A 20,949-nucleotide genomic window follows, 5' to 3' on the forward strand; every position below is an offset into this window, starting at 1 on the left:
TCCAGGACTCCAGGACTTCACCTCTCTGCACTGGGCTCTAGGGCTTGTGTTCTCCGTAAACAAACAATGCCTATGGGGCAGAAGAGATACCTCCCATCTTCAACTCCCAAAACTTTGGTTTGCTCTCAAGGCATGTGGATAGTGGTGATGGTTCATGTGATGGCTCTTAAGCTTTCTGAAACTTGTTCTTTTGGGATACGTTTTATATCCTTAACTTGCATCATCTCTAAAATTCTTCCTAATAATTGTTTTTTGTTGTTGTTGTTAAATCCAGACTTCTGAGTGCTCTCAGCTCACATATATTACTAGAATGTTAATCCTGGTAATCAGGATTTACAGGCTGTAACATGTAAGGCAGGGTCCTGATAGTTTATCTTGACATGTTCTATGGACAACATTGATGAAAGACATTAATTTCAATGGAGAATTGGTGAAGGGTTCTTGTTTCCCACCTAGGAAGATAAAAATTTAGCACCATGGGAATCTGGAGAGGAAGACAAATCTTTTTTTTTTTTTTCCAAGTAAGTGAATTGAGGGGAGATGCTAATAGATGCTACCAGTTTCACACCAACTATTGACAACTTCACGGATATTCTGGGAGACTTAAATTCGCTTAAACACAAAAGTTGTATTACGAATATAAGTGAGGATAGAAAAAAGGAACCTAAAACTTCTCAGTAGTGTGGGAACTCAATAAAAATGCCGTGTTTTATCAAATGTAATGACAACTATATCTGAAAATTGGTGTGCAGTTAGGAGCTCTCGTTTCTATTCTCAACTCTAACACTGACTCACTGTATGGCTTGAGGCAAGTCACTTAACAGCTTTGGACCTCAGCTTCTCCATGTGAAAAATGGCAATTAAAATACTAGATAGAGGAACTGGCATTTATTGAGCAACTGCTCTATGTTGATGTGCTAAATGCTTTATTTTATGTTGTATTCTTTCATCCATTCACCAAATATTTGTTGAGCACCCAGTATTTACAGGGTATTGTACCTGGCCTAGGGATATATCAGGCACAAAACAAAGACCTTGTTTTCTTAGAGCTAAAATGCTAGTAGGGCTGGGTGATAATAAATAAATAAATAATAAATAATCTCAAGATACTCTTAAATATCAACATGTGCTAGGGGCACCTGGGTGGCTCAGTCGTTAAGCGTCTGCCTTCGGCTCAGGTCATGATCCCAGAGTCCTGGGATCGAGCCCCGCATCGGGCTCCCTGCTCTGCGGGGAGCCTGCTTCTCCCTCTCCCACTCCCCCTGCTTGTGTTCCCTCTCTCGCTGTGTCTCTCTCTATCAAATAAATAAAATCTTTAAAAAAACAAAAACAAAACAAAACAAAAATCAACATGTGCTATATAGATAATAAAACTAGATCGTGGGACAGAAAATAACCTGGGCACAGTGTTACTTATGCAGGGTGGGCTCTCTAGGAGGAGACCTTGGAGTTGGGACCTGAATGATGCAGAGCAGCCTGCAGAGTCTAGAGTCCATGGGACAATATCTGGGAGAGAGCACTCCAGGTAGACAGTGAGTGCAAAGGCCCTGATGCCATAGATAGGAGAGTAAATGGTTGGGTGGTGGGAGGGAGTGATCACTGGGTAAAATGAGATTAGAAAGGTAGGCAGGAGCCAGACCACAGTGGGCTTTGGGGCTGTGATAAGTTATATGGACTGTATTCTGATGGATCTGATTTACATTTTTTTTTTGAAAAATCATTAAAGGTGTATTAAGGAGCATAGTGGGGGCAAGAACGGAAGCAGAGACAACAGTAGGGAGGCTGTTTTCTCATGTAGGTGAGAGAAGCAAACTCTTTCTGTAAAGGATCACATAATAAACATTCTAGGTTTTGTGAACCACATAATCTCTTGGGTGATATAAGAACAGGAGTTTGCATGCTGGACTTGGCCTACCTAGCTGGGCAGTAGTTTGCCAAATCTTGGCTTAGAGAGAAGTAGAAACTGATTGGCATATATTTAGGACACGGAACAGGTAGGACACGCTGATGAATTGGCTCTGTGTGGGAATGGGGTAAGAGAAAGAGGAAACAAGGACGGCCTCAGTGAAGAAGTAGAAGGTGGTGCCATTTACTGAGATGGGGAAGAAGCAGATTTGGGAGTGGGGGGAGAGGGGGAAATTAAGAGTTAAGTATGAGTTGCCTATTAGTCATCCAATTTGGAGATGTCAAGTAGGGAGCCTGATATAGACTCTGGAGTTTAGAGGAGAGGTCAGGGCTGGAAATCCACATTTGGGAGTTATCAGCCTATGGATGCATTTAAAGTCATGGGACTGGATGAGATCACCCCCAAGGGCAGCACAAAGGTTCCAGGAACAGGTCCAGGGGGACTGTAGAAATTAGAGGACCCATAGTAGTCCTTGAAATCACTCTCTGGGTCAAAGAGTATGTCACATGACAAATATTGCCAAATTGCTCTCCAAAAGGGTCTTTTTTTTTTTTAAAGATTTTATTTATTTATTTGAGAGAGAGAGAATGAGAGAGAGCAAGCACATGAGAGGGGGGAGGGTCAGAGGGAGAAGCAGACTCCCCGCCGAGCAGGGAGCCCAATGCGGGACTCGATCCAGGGACTCCAGGATCATGACCTGAGCCGAAGGCAGTCACTTAACCAACTGAGCCACCCAGGAATCTTCATAGAACCCATCTTGTTTTAGCTGTTTAAGTACACACTGTTAGTGGGACTGTACACACGAATGGGCAGGGACACAGAGTTAGGAATTCTTGACTGCTTCTGCATTGGAGTGGGGAGCCTCAAGCCACACTGGAGGATAAGGCCGGTTAAAGGAGGCATCGAGAAGGCAGAAGGCAGAAGTGCTTCCAAGGACTTCTGACCACAGAATGGCCCAGCAAGTTTATTACAAATGCAGATTTTTAATAATAGCTTCTGATTCACTGTCTGGGAGGGGGAGGTGTATTTTAAACCTGTTCCCTCTCATATCAACGAAAGGTTGAGAAACCTGTGGCTAAGGGATAGTCTGGGTAAAGAGTGTGTCCTGGTACATCTGTTTACCTCCAGGGTCTTGGGAATCTTGGGAACCTGGGTCTGGCTGGGGAAGTTTCAGGCTGATGGGATGTCAAAGACTGTGAGGCTAAGAAGAAACATTTTTTTCTGGTTTTGTGACACTTTCCATTTGCTCTCTTTTCCCCACAACAGATGTAAAATGCACCTTCTTTAATGCAGATACAGAGTTTAAAGTTTGGGCTCCCCAGAAGTATCTACTCAGCCCTCTAGGTGCACAGTATACAGGGGAGAATGGTTTTGGGTTTTTTTTCTGTGTTCTTATATGAAAACAATAACACATTTTTCAATTTAAAAAAAAGATACCCATTTTGTTGGCAAAACTGAAATCATACCTACACTTTAGATACGTTATGGATTAAATAAATTTGCGTGAAAACAGCTAAGGAATAATGGAAGGAATTTGCTGTTAGGCCTTTTGCTAGGAGCTAAGGAATCAATCTTGCATTTATTGAGCCAGTATTTATTGTAGACCAGGCCCTATTTTAGATTCAGAAGATAAAGCAGTGGACAAAATAGACAAAAAGCTCTTCCTCTCACAAAACAGATACCCTAGCTAGGGACACAGATTAATAAACACAACAAATAAGTAAAACATATACTGTATGAAACAGTGGTGAGTGCTATGGAGAAAAATATGAAGGAGGGAAGGGGAACAGGAAATAGGTGGAGGCAGGCTATATGAGAATATAGGACAAGAAAGTACATGTGGGCTGCGACCTAGGAAAGTGAATAAATCTAAGTCTCAGTTTCTTCATCTGTAAAATAATAAATAATAGCGCCTTCCTGAAGAAGGCTCCGACCCTCAGACTGACTTTGTCACTTTTAAACAATGGAATTTGGGTCTGAAAGCTCTTTGGCCTCTGAGGACCTCAGTTCAGTTTCCCTCATCTGTAAAATGAACAGACTTGCCTAGCCTATGGTGTTTGAAAATGTCAAGCGAGATAATTATGTGAAGATATTTAAAAACATATAAGCTATTATATAAATGTAAGATGGAAATTAAAACACGCACACACATACCCAGGATTTTATGGGTTGCAAATCTTTGGCTGATGGTCAGCAGATCCTAAGGGCTGAGAGTAAACAATGAAGTAGATGACTCCTTGGTACTGATCTCCTGCACTGGCAGGGAAAAGGCCAATGCAAAATATCATGATGTACTGAGTAGACTAGCAGTCTTATCTTAGATCAGGGATAAAATAATCAAACTAAATGATCCTAAATGGACACCTCATAAAATAATTATTACATGACATTTGTCAAATTTTAAAATGCTTTACAGCTCCTTTATGTTTGTTCTTGTTTTGCTTGTGGGACTTCAGTTCCGGGAGAAGAACTAGATGGGCTGAAAGGAGTTATTAAATACTGAACAATCATTTAAATCGCTAAAAGCAGATAGTCCATCTTCTGGGTATTTCTGCAGATGCTCAATGAACACTAATCAAAATAGATGATTCTAAACATAGGCTGTTGTGTATTCCTTTTTCATCTTCATATTTTCTCCAGCCCTGAATATTTGACAGCAATAGTGATTTGTTAAATCAATACATGTTAGTATTTATGCATAGTATAGTGTCCAGCACATAGTAGGTACTCAATAAATATTTGTTAAAGAAACACATGAATGATTATAGTGTAAATTTACTTACTACAGACTAGCCTATTTGATCCCTAAGGTGTTTATGCATTTAAAACACACAAATAACTTGACAGCGCTTATCTGGTAAACCGCATCAGCTCCATCTCTTAGACTGAACTAAAACACTGTTTTATTCAATTTAAATACAAAATACAGGGGCGCCGCCTGGCTCAGCGGGTGGGGCAAGCAACACTTGATCTCAAGAGTTGTGGGTTCGAGCCCTACGTTGGACATAAGAGATTATTTAAAAGTAAAATCTTAAAAAAAATACAAAACCCAAATTCTGTTTTAATGTTACCTAACATAGTAGGCACCTAAGGTTTACTAAATAAGATGCACATTCAGAAAGCCGTCACGTTAGCCCAAATACTCTGCTCAAGTGCATGAACCGGATGCCGCCCAGCTCACATTCACCAGGTAACCCGTATACCTAATCTGAGATACTGGCCCCGCTCGCCTAATAGCCAAATTGGAGTCTTGCCGCTCAGCCCCTCAAAATTTTCTTCTTAAGTGCTCAAAGTCCCAGTTGTCACTGAGGCTGCAAGATGCTGGGACTGCACATCTGCCTCGGTCGGGAGCGCCTTGGCGGCTGGTGGGTGGGCCCTACGAAGGGCCTTGTGGCTGTTTCCTATTGGGGGTTGGTTGCTATGGTATCACCGACCTTAAAAAAAAAACAAAAAAAACTCCCGGGTACTACTTCCGGAAGCTAAAGGAGAATTACTTCCAGGGCTGCCCATACTTGTTGCGGCTGACTGAGCAGTCATTAAGCTCAACAAAAATAAAACCTTTGAGGTTACCTTCTAGAAAATCTTATTTAACCACCTTAACTTGTGGATACTGGGTGGTGTCGTATCCTTTCTTCCCTTTCAAAAGACTTATAATATAGCCCTCGTCTATTTGCCAGTCTCCAAAATGGCGCCCACGGCATTAGGTCAGAGGTGAATCACGTGGGCCCTCCCGGTTCCGGCGTGGTAGAGGCCCGAGGGGGTGAACAGTCTCCGGCACCATGTCTGGTTTGTCTGGCCCACCAGCTCAGCGTGGCCCTTGCCCGTTAGCACTGCTGCTTTTACTCCTGCTCGGCCCCAGCTCGGTGCTCGCCATCTCCTTCCATCTGCCCGTTAACTCCCGCAAGTGCCTCCGCGAGGAGATCCACAAGGACCTGCTGGTGACGGGCGCGTACGAGATCACCGACCAGTCTGGGGGCGCTGGCGGCCTGCGAACCCACCTCAAGGTGCGGCAGTGGGCGGCGTGGGGAGGGAAGACCGTAGGCGTCGACTAGGGGAGGCTGAGGATGGGGAGGGGAGCCGGCGGGCGGAGGCCTGGGGGGCGGCTTAGTCTCCCCGAAGCACAAAGGGTGCGCTGTCGAGACCGCCCCCTCACCCCGCTCGTTGGCGTTCGCGGGGCGGGGCCGGGCGCCAATGCCAGGGAACCCTTAGAAGGACCGCGAAGCCTTGGCGGATGTGGTGATAGCTGAGCTGGGGCCGCCTCGACTTTGGGTCGTGGTCGGGCTCTCATACCAGTTGCAGTCTTAGGTATCTTGAACTGTGACTTGTTTCTCCAGAGAAGTCTCTGGGTGTTGAGTATTCGTGGGTATTTTCAGACTGGTACCTGCAGGAAAATCATGGAGACACTGAAGCTTACTGTAATAATGAAACCTGTTTTTATTGAGCATTAGCTGTGTGTCAGGTCCTGTGCCACTTTATATGCGATACCATTTAGTTCGTACTGTGCCCTATGAAGTAGGTACTCTTGGCCTCATATTACACCTGAGCAAACTGAGGCTCAAAGACGTGTAGAATAAATTGATGTCAGAGCCGGAATTTTTAGTTTGGGAGTTAAGTAAGGTGAAAGAAAAGTACTGCAATTTTATGCTCTCCTTGCTTTTTATTTGTAATTCCTGTGATTGATTAAAGTCGATCGCAAAATGGTCTCAGTCTGTAATACTTTGTTTTATGGTACCCCAGAGTCTGGATTTGGCCAATTTTTATATAAATTTCAGCGATACTCTTGGATGGTGACAACTACTGTTATAATGCCAGTTTGGTCCTATTTTGCCGTTAGGTTGACCAGCCCGATCTTTGAAATGTTAATGTAACATGATCTTAGTCAAGATTTGATTGTGCGTTATTTATTCGCAATAAGCGTTTGTTTTTTTTAACAAAATGGGTCTTAGACTAAATAGGAAGAAATATTTTAATAGAGCTTAGGGTGTAATAAGACTATAATTTATGTTTAAGGTATTGGAACACAGTAGTGGTAATAAATGCAATTTATTTATGCTTTATTTGGGAGATACAGACTTTTTATTATTCTCTTCAGGTACCAAACTTCTGTCTGACCAAGAAAGCTGTGATTGTATAATTTTAGAGGTTTAAATAGACGTTTTGGGGGTCATGCTGCTGACTCCTCAAAGGATATAGTGCATAGAATAAGAGAATTTGAGCAATGAGGGAGACTTTACTCTCATCTCCAGTGTTGCCCTTCTGATTTGTATTTCTAATTTGAAATCCTTCAGTGATTCACTATTGCTAATCTGATAAAGTTTAAATTTCCCAACGTGCTCTGTAGTACTCTTTATGATCGGTTTCTGAAGTTTTATATACTTTGTTACTTTCCACTTTGCATTTTATATGAGCCACCCTGAACAATACCCTAAACTCACTTATTTTCATCTTATATTGTAGCTATTTTTCTTTATACCTTATCTTATTAGACTGTTACTATCCCGAGGGCGGGAATTATTTTCATGTTCGTGTTTTCCAGAATATCATGCATATGGCCTTGCTTCTAGTGAGCACTTACACAGGAAGCATAGTGTAGCTTTATGGCCTCATGGGAATTAATCTGTCTCCAAAGTTGCTGGAGAGACCTCAATAGCAGGAGTCTGTACATCTACACGCTAGCATTTTGCTATCCCTCAGTCACCCTCCCCATGTCTGCTTTGTTCTCTTGCTTCTAGCCAGCTTAATTGAACTACTCCTGGGGTCCTAAACCCAAATGCCCACTAGGCAGTCTAAATGAGTGAATTGGCCCAGGTATGTTTCAAAACAGCAGCAGTGACAGGGCGCCTGGGTGGCTCAGTTGGTTAAGCGACTGCCTTCGGCTCAGGTCATGATCCTGGAGTCCAGGGATCGAGTCCCGCATCGGGCTACCTGCTCAGCAGGGAGTCTGCTTCTCCCTCGGACCCTCCCCCCGTCATGTACTCTCTCTCTCTCTCATTCTCGCTCTCTCAAATAAATAAATAAAATCTTAAAAAAAATAAAAAAAAATAAAAACAGCAGCAGTGACAATAAATGGGGGATAACCGGGAGTAGTAGAAACTGTTAATTTGGAGTAGCCAGTACTAATCTCTTGATGTAGACCTTGTTGCCACATTTAATTTTTCATATGAAGTCAGAAATCCAGATTTTGATGTGAAAGCTCCTGATATTTAAATATTACTAATTCAGGGCGCCTGGGTGGCTCAGTCGTTAAGCGTCTGCCTTCGGCTCAGGTCTGGGATCGAGCCCCGCGTCGGGCTCCCTGCTCCTTGGGAGCCTGCTTCGCCCTCTTCCACTCCCCCTGCTTGTGTTCCCTCTCTCACTGTGTCTCCCTCTGTCAAATAAATAGAAAAAATCTTTAGATATGACTAATTCAATTTGGCTTTGGCATTGGTTTGTTCGCAGGTTTTTTTTTTTCCGTTTTTTTTAAAGCGGGGTCCATTGCCAACGTGGGGCTTCAACTCTGGACCCTGAGATCAAGAGTCTCATGCTCTACTGACTGAGCCAGCCAGACACCCTGGTTTGTTTGCAGTTTTATAGAGAAGAGTACGGTCAGTCTACTACTGTAAATGCAGTATCCAGATTTAGTAATTATCAGGATGTGGCCACATCTTTTTCATTGGAACTGCCTCTCCCTTCACATTTTATGCTGAATTGTTTTAAAGTAAATCCCAGATATCATGGTATTTCAATCTTGCATACTTCAGCATGAATCTCTTTAAAAATATGAACATAATCACAATGTTATGTGGCTATAATCACACCTTGCAAAACTAACAGTAATGCTAATAGTATACTCAGGTCATATTCAAGTTTCTCCACTTGTCTCAGAAATATATTTTTAAATTAATTTGTTGTATCTCTCTCAGGTCCCTTTAATTTAGAGCAATTCACTCAGCCTCCTTTTTTTTTTTTAATGCTTGCAGTTGTATTGTTAGAGTCAGTTGTCTGTAAAGAATGTCCTACACTGTGGATTTGTCTGTTTACTTCCTTGAGGTATCGTTTAAACAGTTCCCCCATATTTCTTGTAAAAGGAATCAGCTGTAAAGATGTAATTAGATTCAGGTTTATCTTTTGGGTGAGAGTACTTCATGTGGCATCATGGCAGAGCACACAGTACTTTTCATGCCTCTTAGTGCTAAGATTGGTTGGTGGGTTCACGTATGTGTTAGTGGCCTACTGCTGCTAGAACAAATTATGACAAACTCAGTAACTTAAAACAGGGCGCATTTACCTAAAATCAAGGTGTCAACCAGGCAGTGTTGTTTCTGAAGACTCTAGGGGAAAATCTGTTTCCTTGCCTTTTCCAGGGTCTAGACCACCTGCATTCTTTTTTTTTTTTTTTTTTTTTAAATGTTTTACCCATTCATTCATGAGAGTCAGAGAGAGAGAGAGAGAGAGGCAGAGGCAGAGGGAGAAGCAGGCTCCCCGCCCAGCAGGGAGCCCGATGCAGGACTCGATCCCGGGACTCCAGGATCATGACCCGAGCCGAAGGCAGTCGCTCAACCAACTGAGCCACCCAGGCGCTCCTAGACCACCTGCATTCTTTAGTTGGTGACCCCTTCCTGCATCCTCAAAGCCAGTAATTAGTATCTCTAAATCTTTCTTTCTCTCTCTCTTTCCCACCCCTCCCTCTCTCCTCTGCTTCTCTCTTTCTTTTATAAGGACCCTTGTGATAATCTCCTTATCTCAGTCTCTAATCACACTTGCAAAACCCCTTTTGCCATGTAACGTAACTGTTCTAAAGATTAGGATGTGGACATCTTTGGAGAGATGGGCATTATTCTACCTACCGAGGTGGTGACAGCCCAAAGCCTCCATTGTAAAGCTTCTCATCGATCTTTTTACCTATCAGTCCATTGATAGCTGCTGTGTGAATTTACTGTTTCATTAAGGTTGTGTAATGACGATTTTCTAATTTTGTTATTCCTTCTGTATTTATTAGTTGGAATTCTTTTTTTTCTTTTTAAAGATTTTATTTATTTATTTGAGAGAGAGAGCGCGCATGAGCAGTGGAAAGAGGGAGAAGCAGACTGCCCACTGAGCAGGAAGCCTGACTTGGGGCTCAGTCCCAGGACCTGGAGATCATGACCTGAGCTGAAGGCAAATACTTAACTGACTGAGCCATCCAGGCTCCTGTTAGCTGTCTTAAAGAATTCATCAATTTTTTAAGATTTATTTATTTATTTTTAGAGAGCAAGAGTGAGCACACGTGCATGACAAGCAGGGAGAGGGAGAGAGAATCGCAAGGAGACTCCCTGCCGAGCATGGAGCCAGCACAGGTCTTGATCCCAGGACCCAAGATCATGAGCTGAGCCGAAATCAAGAGTCAGATGCTCAACCTGCTGAGCTACCCAGGCGCCCCAAGAATTCATCAATTTTAAGACCATTTGGTTACCCTAAAATTTATAGGATAAACACAGAATTCATTCCTTCTTGACAGTTTTCAGAGTGAGAGATTGTTGCCCTTGTCATTTCCGATGTAGTCTGAAGAAGGTTTTTTTTTTTTTTTTAAGATTTATTTATTTATGTTAGAGAGCGAGCAGGGGCAAGGGCAGAGGGAGAGAAGCAGACTCCCTGCTAAGCACAGAGCCCAACACACGGCTTGATCTCAAGACCCTGAGATCATGATCTGAGCCGAAATCAAGAGTCGGACTCTAAACTGACTAACCTAGGTGCCCCAGGTTTTTATTTTGTTTTATTTTAAGTATTACACTGAAATCTTTTTTTGTTATTGTCATTGTTTTTATCAGTTGCGTTCTTTCTTTATACTCAGGTGTCCCTTTGACTCCTGTATCCTTTTGACAACAACCCCATTAGGGTTTGATAGCTTCCCTGTTTTGTGGAACAGGGTATCCTGGGCTCATCTTTTGTTTGTCCAACCCCTGACCTGGAAGCAGTTATTCCTTCAAGGAGTTCTGGTTCCATTTTGTGGGGAGTAGTATTTTAGAGACTGCAAGCTGGGTGTCATTTAAAAAAATTTGATATTCTGTGCAGGCCACAGAACACTTTTGTGGGCTTGATCCAGTCCCTTATCATAGTTTGCAACCTTTTTCATAGCATCTCTTCACTTTCTCTTACCTTTTGACCACTCATGTCCCAAATTGCTCAAGGATTCTCTTTGTACATCATTTCTGCTTCTGAAGTACACCTCTTGAGTGAGAGAATCTGATTGGTTTAACTCTCTTTATGTGCCAGGCCACATTCTAGGTTTCTTACAGCCTATTGATGTCTTCTCTTTGGTCATTTGTCCACCCTTGGTTCAAGCAGCATTTGGGTTGAGGTTAAGAGAGGGGCTGGAGGCTTTCTGAAGTGCAAAACCTAGCCAACTGGACTTGATGTTTTGTTGTTGCTCTGAATGAGGCAGTCTCTTTCATAAGGATTTTTGTGAATGTAGTTGAGCAGAGACTGTGTCTCATCATTGAAATGCCTGTCTAATACAGTGCCTGGCACATAGTGCATAGTAGGACTTCAACATAAAGAGTTAATGAACAAATGAATTGGCAGTGTCCTAGCCTTATCTCTAATTTTTTTCTCCTTTTTCTCCCTCTTCACTTCTTTTCTCCCACTCCTGACTCTCACCATACTGAACCCCATGCAGTTCCTTGAATACAGTGTTCTCTTAATGTAGACTGGTGTTTGCCTGTACACCCCTCCTATGTGTTTCCATTATAACCTGTTTGACATGGCACTTTTGATGTAGTATGGTGCTTATTTTGTGAAGTCTAATGTCTCATTCATCTTTGTGTCTTAAGTTTAAGTACTGTGTACTTATTGTTGTACAGCTGAATTAAATATATTAGTCATATTAAATAGAAGTCCTTATTAAATAGAAGTATAGTGGAAAGAACCTGGATCTGGAGTCAGACAAATTTGAGTTCAAATCTCAACAGCTTCACCACTTAAAGGGTATATGGTCTTGAGGGAATTACTTAACTCTTCTCCTTGGGTCTCTGATCTGTAAGTTGGGGATGATAGATCTCATAGAATTGTTGGAAGGACTAATTGAGGTGGTTCTTCATTATTCAGGGAATGGGTCATATATATGAGTATTCTTTTGTTTCCTCTCTACTGAATGAAAATTGAATTGCTAATCTGACTCCCCTGTTTTATGTCATTGTGGTGACCTGATAAAGTATAATATGAGAATTCTGAGGATTTTGTTTGTGATTCTCCTATTCATGCAAGAAATATTTTAATATTTAGTATATGCCAGACCTAGCTGGGGAAATGGGGATGAACAGCAGACAAGGTCCTTGAGCTCAACTGGCGAACAAAAACAAGTTAAAAAAATACACACGATTGCAGGTAGTGATAAGTACTATAAAGAAAAATCAAACAGTAGTGGGTAGGGAGTGACTGAAGGGTAAAGAGTATTTGAGTGGTCAGGGAAGGCCTTTCTGAACAGAGAAATGGATTGAAATGATGGGCGGGACTCTACTGCTAAGATTTCTGCTTCAGGCCTATATTATGTGTTTTGTGTTGGGATTTCCAGTGAATTTATCCCATATAGCCAATCCCTGTTCTTTTCACAAAGTGAGGCTAACTTAGGCTAAGTAGTATCAGATTTAAAGACTTTGCTACACGAAATTGAAACAGAAGTATTGACTCATCATTTATAGTGAATGTATACATTTTCTTCATTGCTTCAGGTCCATAAAAAGCCTCTTGTAGGGGCTCAGAATCTCAACTCTGTTGATTTTTTAATTGAAAACCACATTTTCATTAACACTAGATGATATCATAATCGTTTAATAAGCTCCAGTACCATTTATTAGTTAGAATGCTTGTTAATAGTGGAAATTGGAGGATGAGTTAGTTTTAGGGGATGAGATGAGTTGTTGCCTAAGGGCGATTTATACTTTAGAAGTAGATTACAGAGAGAGAAAAGCAGTTGTGAGCAGTTGTCCTAATCACCACCCAAAAGAAAAGAAAAGCTTAATGGTGATAACTGAAATGATTTATGCTTTTTTATAGCCTCTTCCAAATAATATAATCAGTCTAACTTTTTTTCATTGTCATTTTTCAAGAGTGTTAATGCTAATTAACAATTCATTTTGCTAAGTGCAATTATTTTTCCCTGGATATTATATCCAGTTGTGGTGCCACTCTCTCCCAACTAGCTTATAGAAAGCCAAACAGATCATTTGAAGAGTTCAGCCTTGAGTCATAGGCCTATCACAATTTAAGCCTAAAAATTATCAAGGAGCATCTTGGCAGCTGGGAAACCATTGGCTTTTAACTTTTTTTTGCCCACTGAAAGCTCTGGAAGGATTTGTGTGTGTGTGTGCGCACACATGCACACATATATGCTATAGTTTTGAGATTCTTTTATTTAGAACAGTTACTTCGGTTTATTACTGGCATCTGTAGTGAGAGCTGATCTTTTTCTATTGGGAAAAATGTGTCTCTTTCAAATTGACATTTGATGTGACTATTGTCCAGTAGGTTAGAAACAGTTCAGTCAGTAGGTGGTTTAGTACAGAAGGCTAATTGATACATTAACATTTGATAGTATTAAAAGCTAGTTTCTTTTTGTATCATATATAAGATTTCTGACCTTGTGTTTCCTTCTCTGTAAAAGTTAAACAGTATGTTACTTCATTTAAATCTCTCTTATTGGCCTGCAGCCTTCTGTTTTGAACTGATGTAGAGAAGAGGGCTGCTTAGAAATTGAAATGGCTATTCCATGTCTTTATGATGACTTCTGAAGACTGAGCCTAGTTTCTAGGAAAATGGAACAGATTTATGAAGGTAATCTAGCAGAGTACAGTGACTTCTCTGCTGTTTCTTGTGTGAATTGCTGACTGGTGGTTGATCTGAGCCATTGCCCCCATATGCATACTTAGCCTGGCAGTCTGGACAGTAGAGCCCTCTGTGAAATCAGCTAGCTGGCCACAGACCAGAATTTGGACTCCTAAACAAGCCTCCGACTTGAGGGAGGTTGATGTCATCTGCTTTATCCTGTGCCCCCAACCTCATTGTTCAACGTAACGTGTGGGAAATCAAGGGACTAGTTGTTAAGAAAGAACAAGGCTTTGTTTGTGCCTAAAAGGGTCACGCTGGAGGTTTTTACCGTAAATAACTTTGGAACAGTATGAAAAAAAACATTTGATCTGGCTTCACCCCCGCAGTAGTATTGTTAGGGCAGCAACTGGTCTTTTCGTTCTCATTCCCCTCCCTTCCTCCCTCTCTTTCTTCCTTTCTTCCTCCCAACTCCTCCCCCTCCCCCCACCCAGTCAAGCATGACGTTTTGCCTGTGTTGAGTTAATGTAACAAATGTTGATAGAAGCAGGAGGAGAGCATCTATCCATTACCATACCCAGTGCCTGGAAATTTTCCATTTCTAGTTTTCAACACTACTTCTTCTTCTTCTTCTTCTTTTCTTTTTAAGATTTTATTTATGTATTTGACACAGAGAGAGCACAAGCAGGCAGAGCAGCAGGCAGAGGGAGAGGGAGAGGTAGGCTCCCCGCTGAGCAAGGAACCTGATGCGGGACTCGATCCCGGGACCCCGGGATCATGACCTGAGCCGAAGGCAGATACTTAACCGACTGAGCCACCCAGGCATCCCAAATAAAATCTTAAAAAAAAAAAAAAGAAGGGGCACCTGGGTGGCTCAGTCGGTTCAGTATCTGCCTTCGGCTCAGGTCATGATCCCGGGGTCCCGGGATCGAGTCCCGCATCAGGTTCCTTGCTCAGCGGGGAGCCTACCTCTCCCTCTGCCTGCCACTCCCCCACTTGTGCTCTCGTGTGTGTGCTCTCTCTGACAAATAAATAAATTTTAAAATCTTAGAGAGATTTTATTTATTCATTTATTTTAGCAGGGGACAGAGGGAGAGAATCTCAAGCAGACTCCCTGCTGAGTGCGGAGCCTGATGTAGCTCAATCTCAGGACCCTGAGATCACGACCTGAGCCGAAACCAAGAGTCAGATGCTTAACCTACTGAGCCACCCAGGTGCCCCAAGTTTCAACACTTCGACAAGCCTCCTCAAGCAATACTTCTGTGCTGTGCTATGTCATTGTTGAATTGTGTTGGAAATTTGAAAGAATTTAGAGTTGCTAAATGCTGCTTATAGCCTTTCTAAGTTTGACTTTGTTCTGGGTATAATGTAGCTGTGATCCCCTGATTTCAGGGATGCAATTGGTAGACTTGGTTGGTACTTGCTCTTGTTTGAAAGATCAGGGTAAATTAATGTTTTGCCCATTATACATAGCTTCTAGGCCGTCAGTTACCCTTGTTCTTCAAGTTTGAAAACAGTGGTGACTTGTGGTAGCTTACCTTTCTTCTTATAATGTGAGATGATGAAATGTCTGTGTGATGAGATGAAGTGAGGTGAATGACGTAGACATTGTGAAGTAGCATTAGGCTAGTACTGATCTTCTGAACATACATCTGAAGGAGGATCATCTGCTTCCATACCGCAGTGGACTACAGGTAACTGGAACCACAGAAAGTGAAACCAAGGATATGGGAAGACTACTGCACTATTTTTCTAGTCTAAAACTACAGCATCTTCAGTGATTTGGTGTTCTTTCTCATTTTTTATGTCTTAGGGTAATAGACCCATGGCTCAAGATTCACTCATGAACTTTTACCAAAAGAAGGGTATAGGCCTACAACCCCTAATCATGCACACGCAATACTCTCTTCTCCCCTCCTTGCCAACGTTGGGTCCTGCATGTAGATTATTACTTATCAGGTTAAAAAACACATGCAGGAAATGCTGGGGTCCTCTTGTATTTCTTACTATCTGGTGTTAGCAGCTAAAAGGTATCATTGAACACCTGCTTGGTTAGACATTTTGTATCCCTTCCGTTTCTAAATCTTGCTGCTGCTTCCTTGAAAGTTTACCTTTTTGTCTTTCTGTTTCTATGTAGTAACCATTTGGCTCTAATTATCCCTGGGTTTAGTCACTGTAGTGTATTTTATGTAATTTGCCATCCATTAGAACTATTAGGTTGGAAGTATGGTTAGTGACCTAAATGTTTATGGAGTTCTGAATTGTTACTAACAAATAGTTACCATAATAATGCTAACAACAATGATGATACTAGTAACACTTAATGGTGCTTGCCATGTGCCAGACACTGTTCTAGGCACTTTACTTGTATTAACTTTAATCCTCACAATAACCTCATAAAGTGTGTGCTATTGTCCTTATTTTACATATGAGGAACAGAGAGGTTAAGGAATATACCCCAAACTTTACAGCTAGTAAGTGACACAATTGTGATTTGAACACAGACCTGAGGTCTGACTCTAGAATATTCAGTCTCTTATACTGTGCTGTCTCTCAAAGGGAGAAGAGAATAGGTGTTTCTGTTTCAGTTCATTTTTATCAGTGTACAGAGCTTCTACAAGGGACCTGATGTTTCTAAATTCCTGAGTTAGTCATTCAAGAGCTACAAAGGTTGATAGTTGTCCTTAAAATAATATGTACACATTATATACTCAAATGTTATACTACAGACTGATTGTAAACCTGAGGAAGACAGAGTGCAAGAAGGAGCCTATTTGAAAGAAATTACATCTTCAGATTTTCACCAGCTACACCAAAGCTGAAAGCTAATTGACTTCTGCTGCTATGGTAGGCCTCCTGGAAAAGAAGTGGTTTTGTTCATTTGTTTGTTATTTTTTAAGATTTTCATCGACCGGTGGGGTATGGAGCTGATTGAGCAAGTGAAAGCAGTGTGTGGTCTGTACCAGTACAAAGACAGACTTGCCATCTTCCCCATGCATCATATGTTATTTTACAGGAATAAGTATAGACTTTGTCCAAAATAACTATTTGTATATACCTCAAAAAAGTTTATGAAAATGCTTGATGCAGGGTGCCTGGGTGGCTCAGTCTGTTAATCATCCAACTCTTGATTTCCACTCAGGTCATGATCTCAGGGTTGTGGGATTGAGCCCCACATCGGGCTCTGCTCAGCATGGAGTCTGCTTGAGATTCTCTCTCTCCCTCTCCCCCTCCCCCTGCTTGCATGTGCTCTCAACCAATCAATCAGTAAGAATCTTAAAAAAAAAAACCCTATAGTTAAAAAAAAAAGATGCTTGATGCCTGCTTGGCTCTGAGTAGACCATAAATTTCTTGAGAATCTGGAAGATGTGTGTGTATATATGCATTTGATTTCATCTTTCTGAATACTATTTTTTTAAACTAACTTTTAATTTCAGAACAGTTTTAGATTTGCAGAAAAAATTAAGATAGTACAGCTCCCATATTCCCCACAGCCAGTTTCCCCTATTGTTAACATTTTACATTAATATGATATATTTGTCACAGTGAATGAGCCAGTATTGTTACATTATTATTGACTAAAGTCCATATTTATTCAGATTTCCTTAGTTTTCATTTAATGTCCTTTTTTCTGTTCCAGGATCCCATCCAAGATATATTACATTTAGTCATGTCTCTTTAGACTCCTCTAGATTATGACAGTTTCTCAGATTTTCTTGTTTTTGACAACCTTGTGAGTTTAGAGGAATATTGGTCAAGTATTTTGTAGGATACCTCTCTATTGGGATTTGTCTGATGTTTTCTTCATGATAAAATTGGGATTATGGGTTTTGGGGAGGAAGCCCACAGAGGTAAAGTGCCATTTTCATTACATCATATTAAGGGAGCATGCTATCAACATGATTTATCATTGTTGCTATTGACCTTGATCATCTGGCTGAGGCAGTGTTGGTTAGGTTTTTCCACTGGAAAGTTACTTTTGTCCCCCTTCCCATACTGTACTCTTTGGAAGGAAATCACTATGTGCAGCCCATAGTTCAGGAGTGAGGAGGTTTGCTTAGTCCCAGTCTTCTTGAGGGTTCCGTTTTCTACATAAATTATTTGAGTTTTCTGCATGGGAGACTTGTTTCTTCTTTGTTTAATCCTTTGTATCAGTATGGGTTTGTGGATATTTATTTTATACTTACACTTTGGATTACAGTCAGATACTATTTTGTTGCTCAAATTGTTTCAGCTTTGGCTACTGGGAGCTCCTTGTTTGGCTTCTGTGTCCCTTTGACATACCCTCATTCTTGTTTTTTGTTTTGTTTCTGAACACATCCTTAATTTCTGGCACTACAAAATGTTGCAGGCTCATCTTGTATAACTTTCTGCCTCAATCCTAGGACCAACCATTTCTCTAAGAATCCCTGGTTCCTTTTATTGGAGAATGGTATTAAAAACTGAGATCTGGGTAGATAATATTATTTTTAGACCTGTCTTCCTGGGCGCGCCTGGGTGGCTCAGTCGTTGAGCGTCTGCCTTCGGCTCGGGTCATGATCCCAGGGTCCTGGGATGGAGCCCTGCATCGGGCTCCCTGCTCAGCAGGAAGCCTGCTTCTCCCTCTCCCACTCCCCCTGCTTGTGTTCCTTCTCTCGCTGTCTCTCTCTGTCAAATAAATAAATAAAATCTTTAAAAAAAAAAAAAAAGACCTGTCTTCCTGGCCTTTTCTTTCTTTCTTTCTTTTTTTTTTAACACACTTGCGATTTCAGCAAGTGGCCAAAAGTAGTCCCAGCCTTCTTGGAACTTTAGTAAGTCTGGGAATTCTGTGAGGTGTAAGAAGGGAGGTGGGATTAGGAGAGAGATGGTAGTGCTAAAGGGCAGAGAATCAGGGCACTGGAGCCTTTGTCTAGATCCTTCAGGGCCCACCTCTGCATTAGGTCAGGCACATCATTATAGAGGAGCACTAAAAACACTCATTCGAGCTTTGTATCTTTAGCAAGGCCACAGTTGAATTTGGAGAGTCTAATATTGGTCACAGTCCTTGTAAAAGGACCTTCCTGATATATTGTTCTTCGTGTCTAGTTCCAGGAAAATTATCTCTGAAGGTAAATTTGTGAGCTTTCATCAGAAAACAAATGATGTGGGCGCCTGGGTGGCTCAGTTGGTTAAGCGACTGCTTTCGGCTCAGGTCATGATCCTGCAGTCCCGGGATCGAGTCCCGCATCGGGCTCCCTGCTCGGCGGAGAGCCTGCTTCTCCCTCCGACCCTCCCCCCTCTCATGTGCTCTCTCTCTCTCTCTCTCTCTCTCATTCTCTCTGGCTCAAATAAATAAATAAAATCTTTAAAAAAAAAAAAAAGAAAACAAATGATGTATAACCAACTTGTATAACCAACCAAATTTTAATGTTGACTTCCAGAAAACTTAGAGTCAAATATACTGTGTGCATATCATTTGCTCAATTCAGGTTCTTGATAGTACCTATTTGTTTCTTCCTCCAGGTGGCCTCTGTATTCTTTTAATCCTAATTGCTTTATTTACCTGGTTTGGGCCTAAGCTGCTTCTTTCTTTTTTTTTTTTTTTAAGATTTTATTTATTTATTTGAGAGAGAGTGAAAGAGAGCATGAGCAAGGGAGGGGGTAGAGGGAGAGAGGGAGATGCAGACTCCCCACTGAGCAGGGAGCCCGATGTAGGACTCAGTCCCAGGACTCTGGGATCATGACCTGAGCCAAAGGCAGAGCTTAACCGCTTAACTGACTGAGCCATTCAGGAGGCCTTGGCCTAAGCTTCTTAAAGATCCTTTTCAAGTAGGCAGGGTATTATCTTGACTGTTTCATAGAAGAAATGGGAGCAGGCTTCCATAGAAGAAATAGGAGCAGGACCTACTCAAGAACCTGTTTTCTGGCTGCTGCCTAGAATGGTCAAGAGAATCCAATTCTAAATGAGTTTATTTTCCCAGTGACATGTATTTTCACTTATTTGACAGTTTCAGTGTGAGTATTCACATATTCTTGACATCAGCTACTCTGCTTATACAATTAACACTTTTTCCTTACTAAGTTGTGAACTTGGTTTGCTTTTCAGAAGGTGTTATCTAGAACAAATCTGTATTACTTCCTATTCCTTGATGTCATATGAGCAAATTTTAATGGTTTCATATTACCTTTGTTTAATTAAGAACTTTATAATAAATATTACAAGTGTTTATTGTTTAAAGAGAAGTAAGTACTCTTTTAAGGACTTGCTGTTACAGGAGGTAAAAGTGGCAGTTATTTATCATAATACCAAAGTACTTTAGTAGAATTTAAGAAGAAAAAATAGAATCTCTCAATTCTTGAGAAACCAGATGATCTTTTAAGGTGATCTGTAATTAGAACATTTTTATTAGAGGAAATTTAAAACCATCATTTCAACCTTTTAGATTTTGCCAGCTCTGGCTAGTCATGAGCTTGGCTCAGTTTTCTACTTCTTAATTTTAGCTACCTGCTGATTTATGTAATTATGTTGGGGTTAGTGCATGTGATTTTTTTTTTTTTTTTTTTTTTTAGATCAATGACTTGGGTTACACACACAAAGATCAATGACTTACCTCCTACATAGCTGCAAAGTTATGAACTACATGGGAAACCTACTGATTCTTAGAAAAATTCTAGGATCTCAGAATGCCCAGCAGTTCTTAGGAGCCTAAAATGAAAGTTAAGTTGTCATGTTGCCTGCCTGGATTTCCAGATATCTGGATAAACAACCCTCATATAGTTGTGTCAACTGAAGGTCATGGGGAATATAGAAATGTGAAGGCCCTTAGGGAATTGTGGTCATTATCACACACTTTTGGGGAGTAAATTTCATGCTAATTAAAGGTGTTGGCAGTGATGGGTCCTTTGCCTTCAGCCTCTTGTAAAGCATTTGAGTCTTTGACCTAGGATGAATCTTTAATACATTTTCTTTCAGATGTCATCTTTCACATGTCACTTCACCAAAGCAAATGATTCTACCATAATTGTAGTTACTCAGTACAATGTAGCAAGGGGTAATTTAAGCAATTTTTACCCCTTCTGAGTACCAGAGACTTTCCGAAAAACATGGCAGACTTAATTCATTTTGCGAAGTGCTCATTGGAGGATTTTGCTAATGCCTTAATAAGAGTTTTCTATTTTTAAAGATTTTTTAAATTTAAATTTTTTTTTTTTAAGATTTTATTTATTTATTTGACAGAGAGAGACAAAGTGAGAGAAGGAACACAAGCAGGGGGAGTGGGAGAGGGAGAAACAGGCTTCCCGCTGAG

The 20,949-nt window shown here is 41.1% G+C and overlaps 1 protein-coding gene across 1 annotated transcript in view; it reads left to right on the forward strand.

Annotated features, from left to right (window-relative positions):
- The first annotated feature begins 5,520 nt into the window (after positions 1–5,520).
- Positions 5,521–20,949, forward strand: part of TMED10 (transmembrane p24 trafficking protein 10) — a 38,358-nt gene continuing 22,929 nt past the window's right edge. The window contains exon 1 of the mRNA XM_021679791.1: positions 5,521–5,910. Coding sequence (XP_021535466.1) covers positions 5,686–5,910 — 225 coding nt within the window. The 5' untranslated portion in view covers positions 5,521–5,685. The remainder of the gene's footprint in view (positions 5,911–20,949) is intronic.

The sequence above is a fragment of the Neomonachus schauinslandi genome, chromosome 9 (genome assembly GCF_002201575.2).
Source record: "Neomonachus schauinslandi chromosome 9, ASM220157v2, whole genome shotgun sequence".
NCBI lineage: Eukaryota > Metazoa > Chordata > Mammalia > Carnivora > Phocidae > Neomonachus > Neomonachus schauinslandi.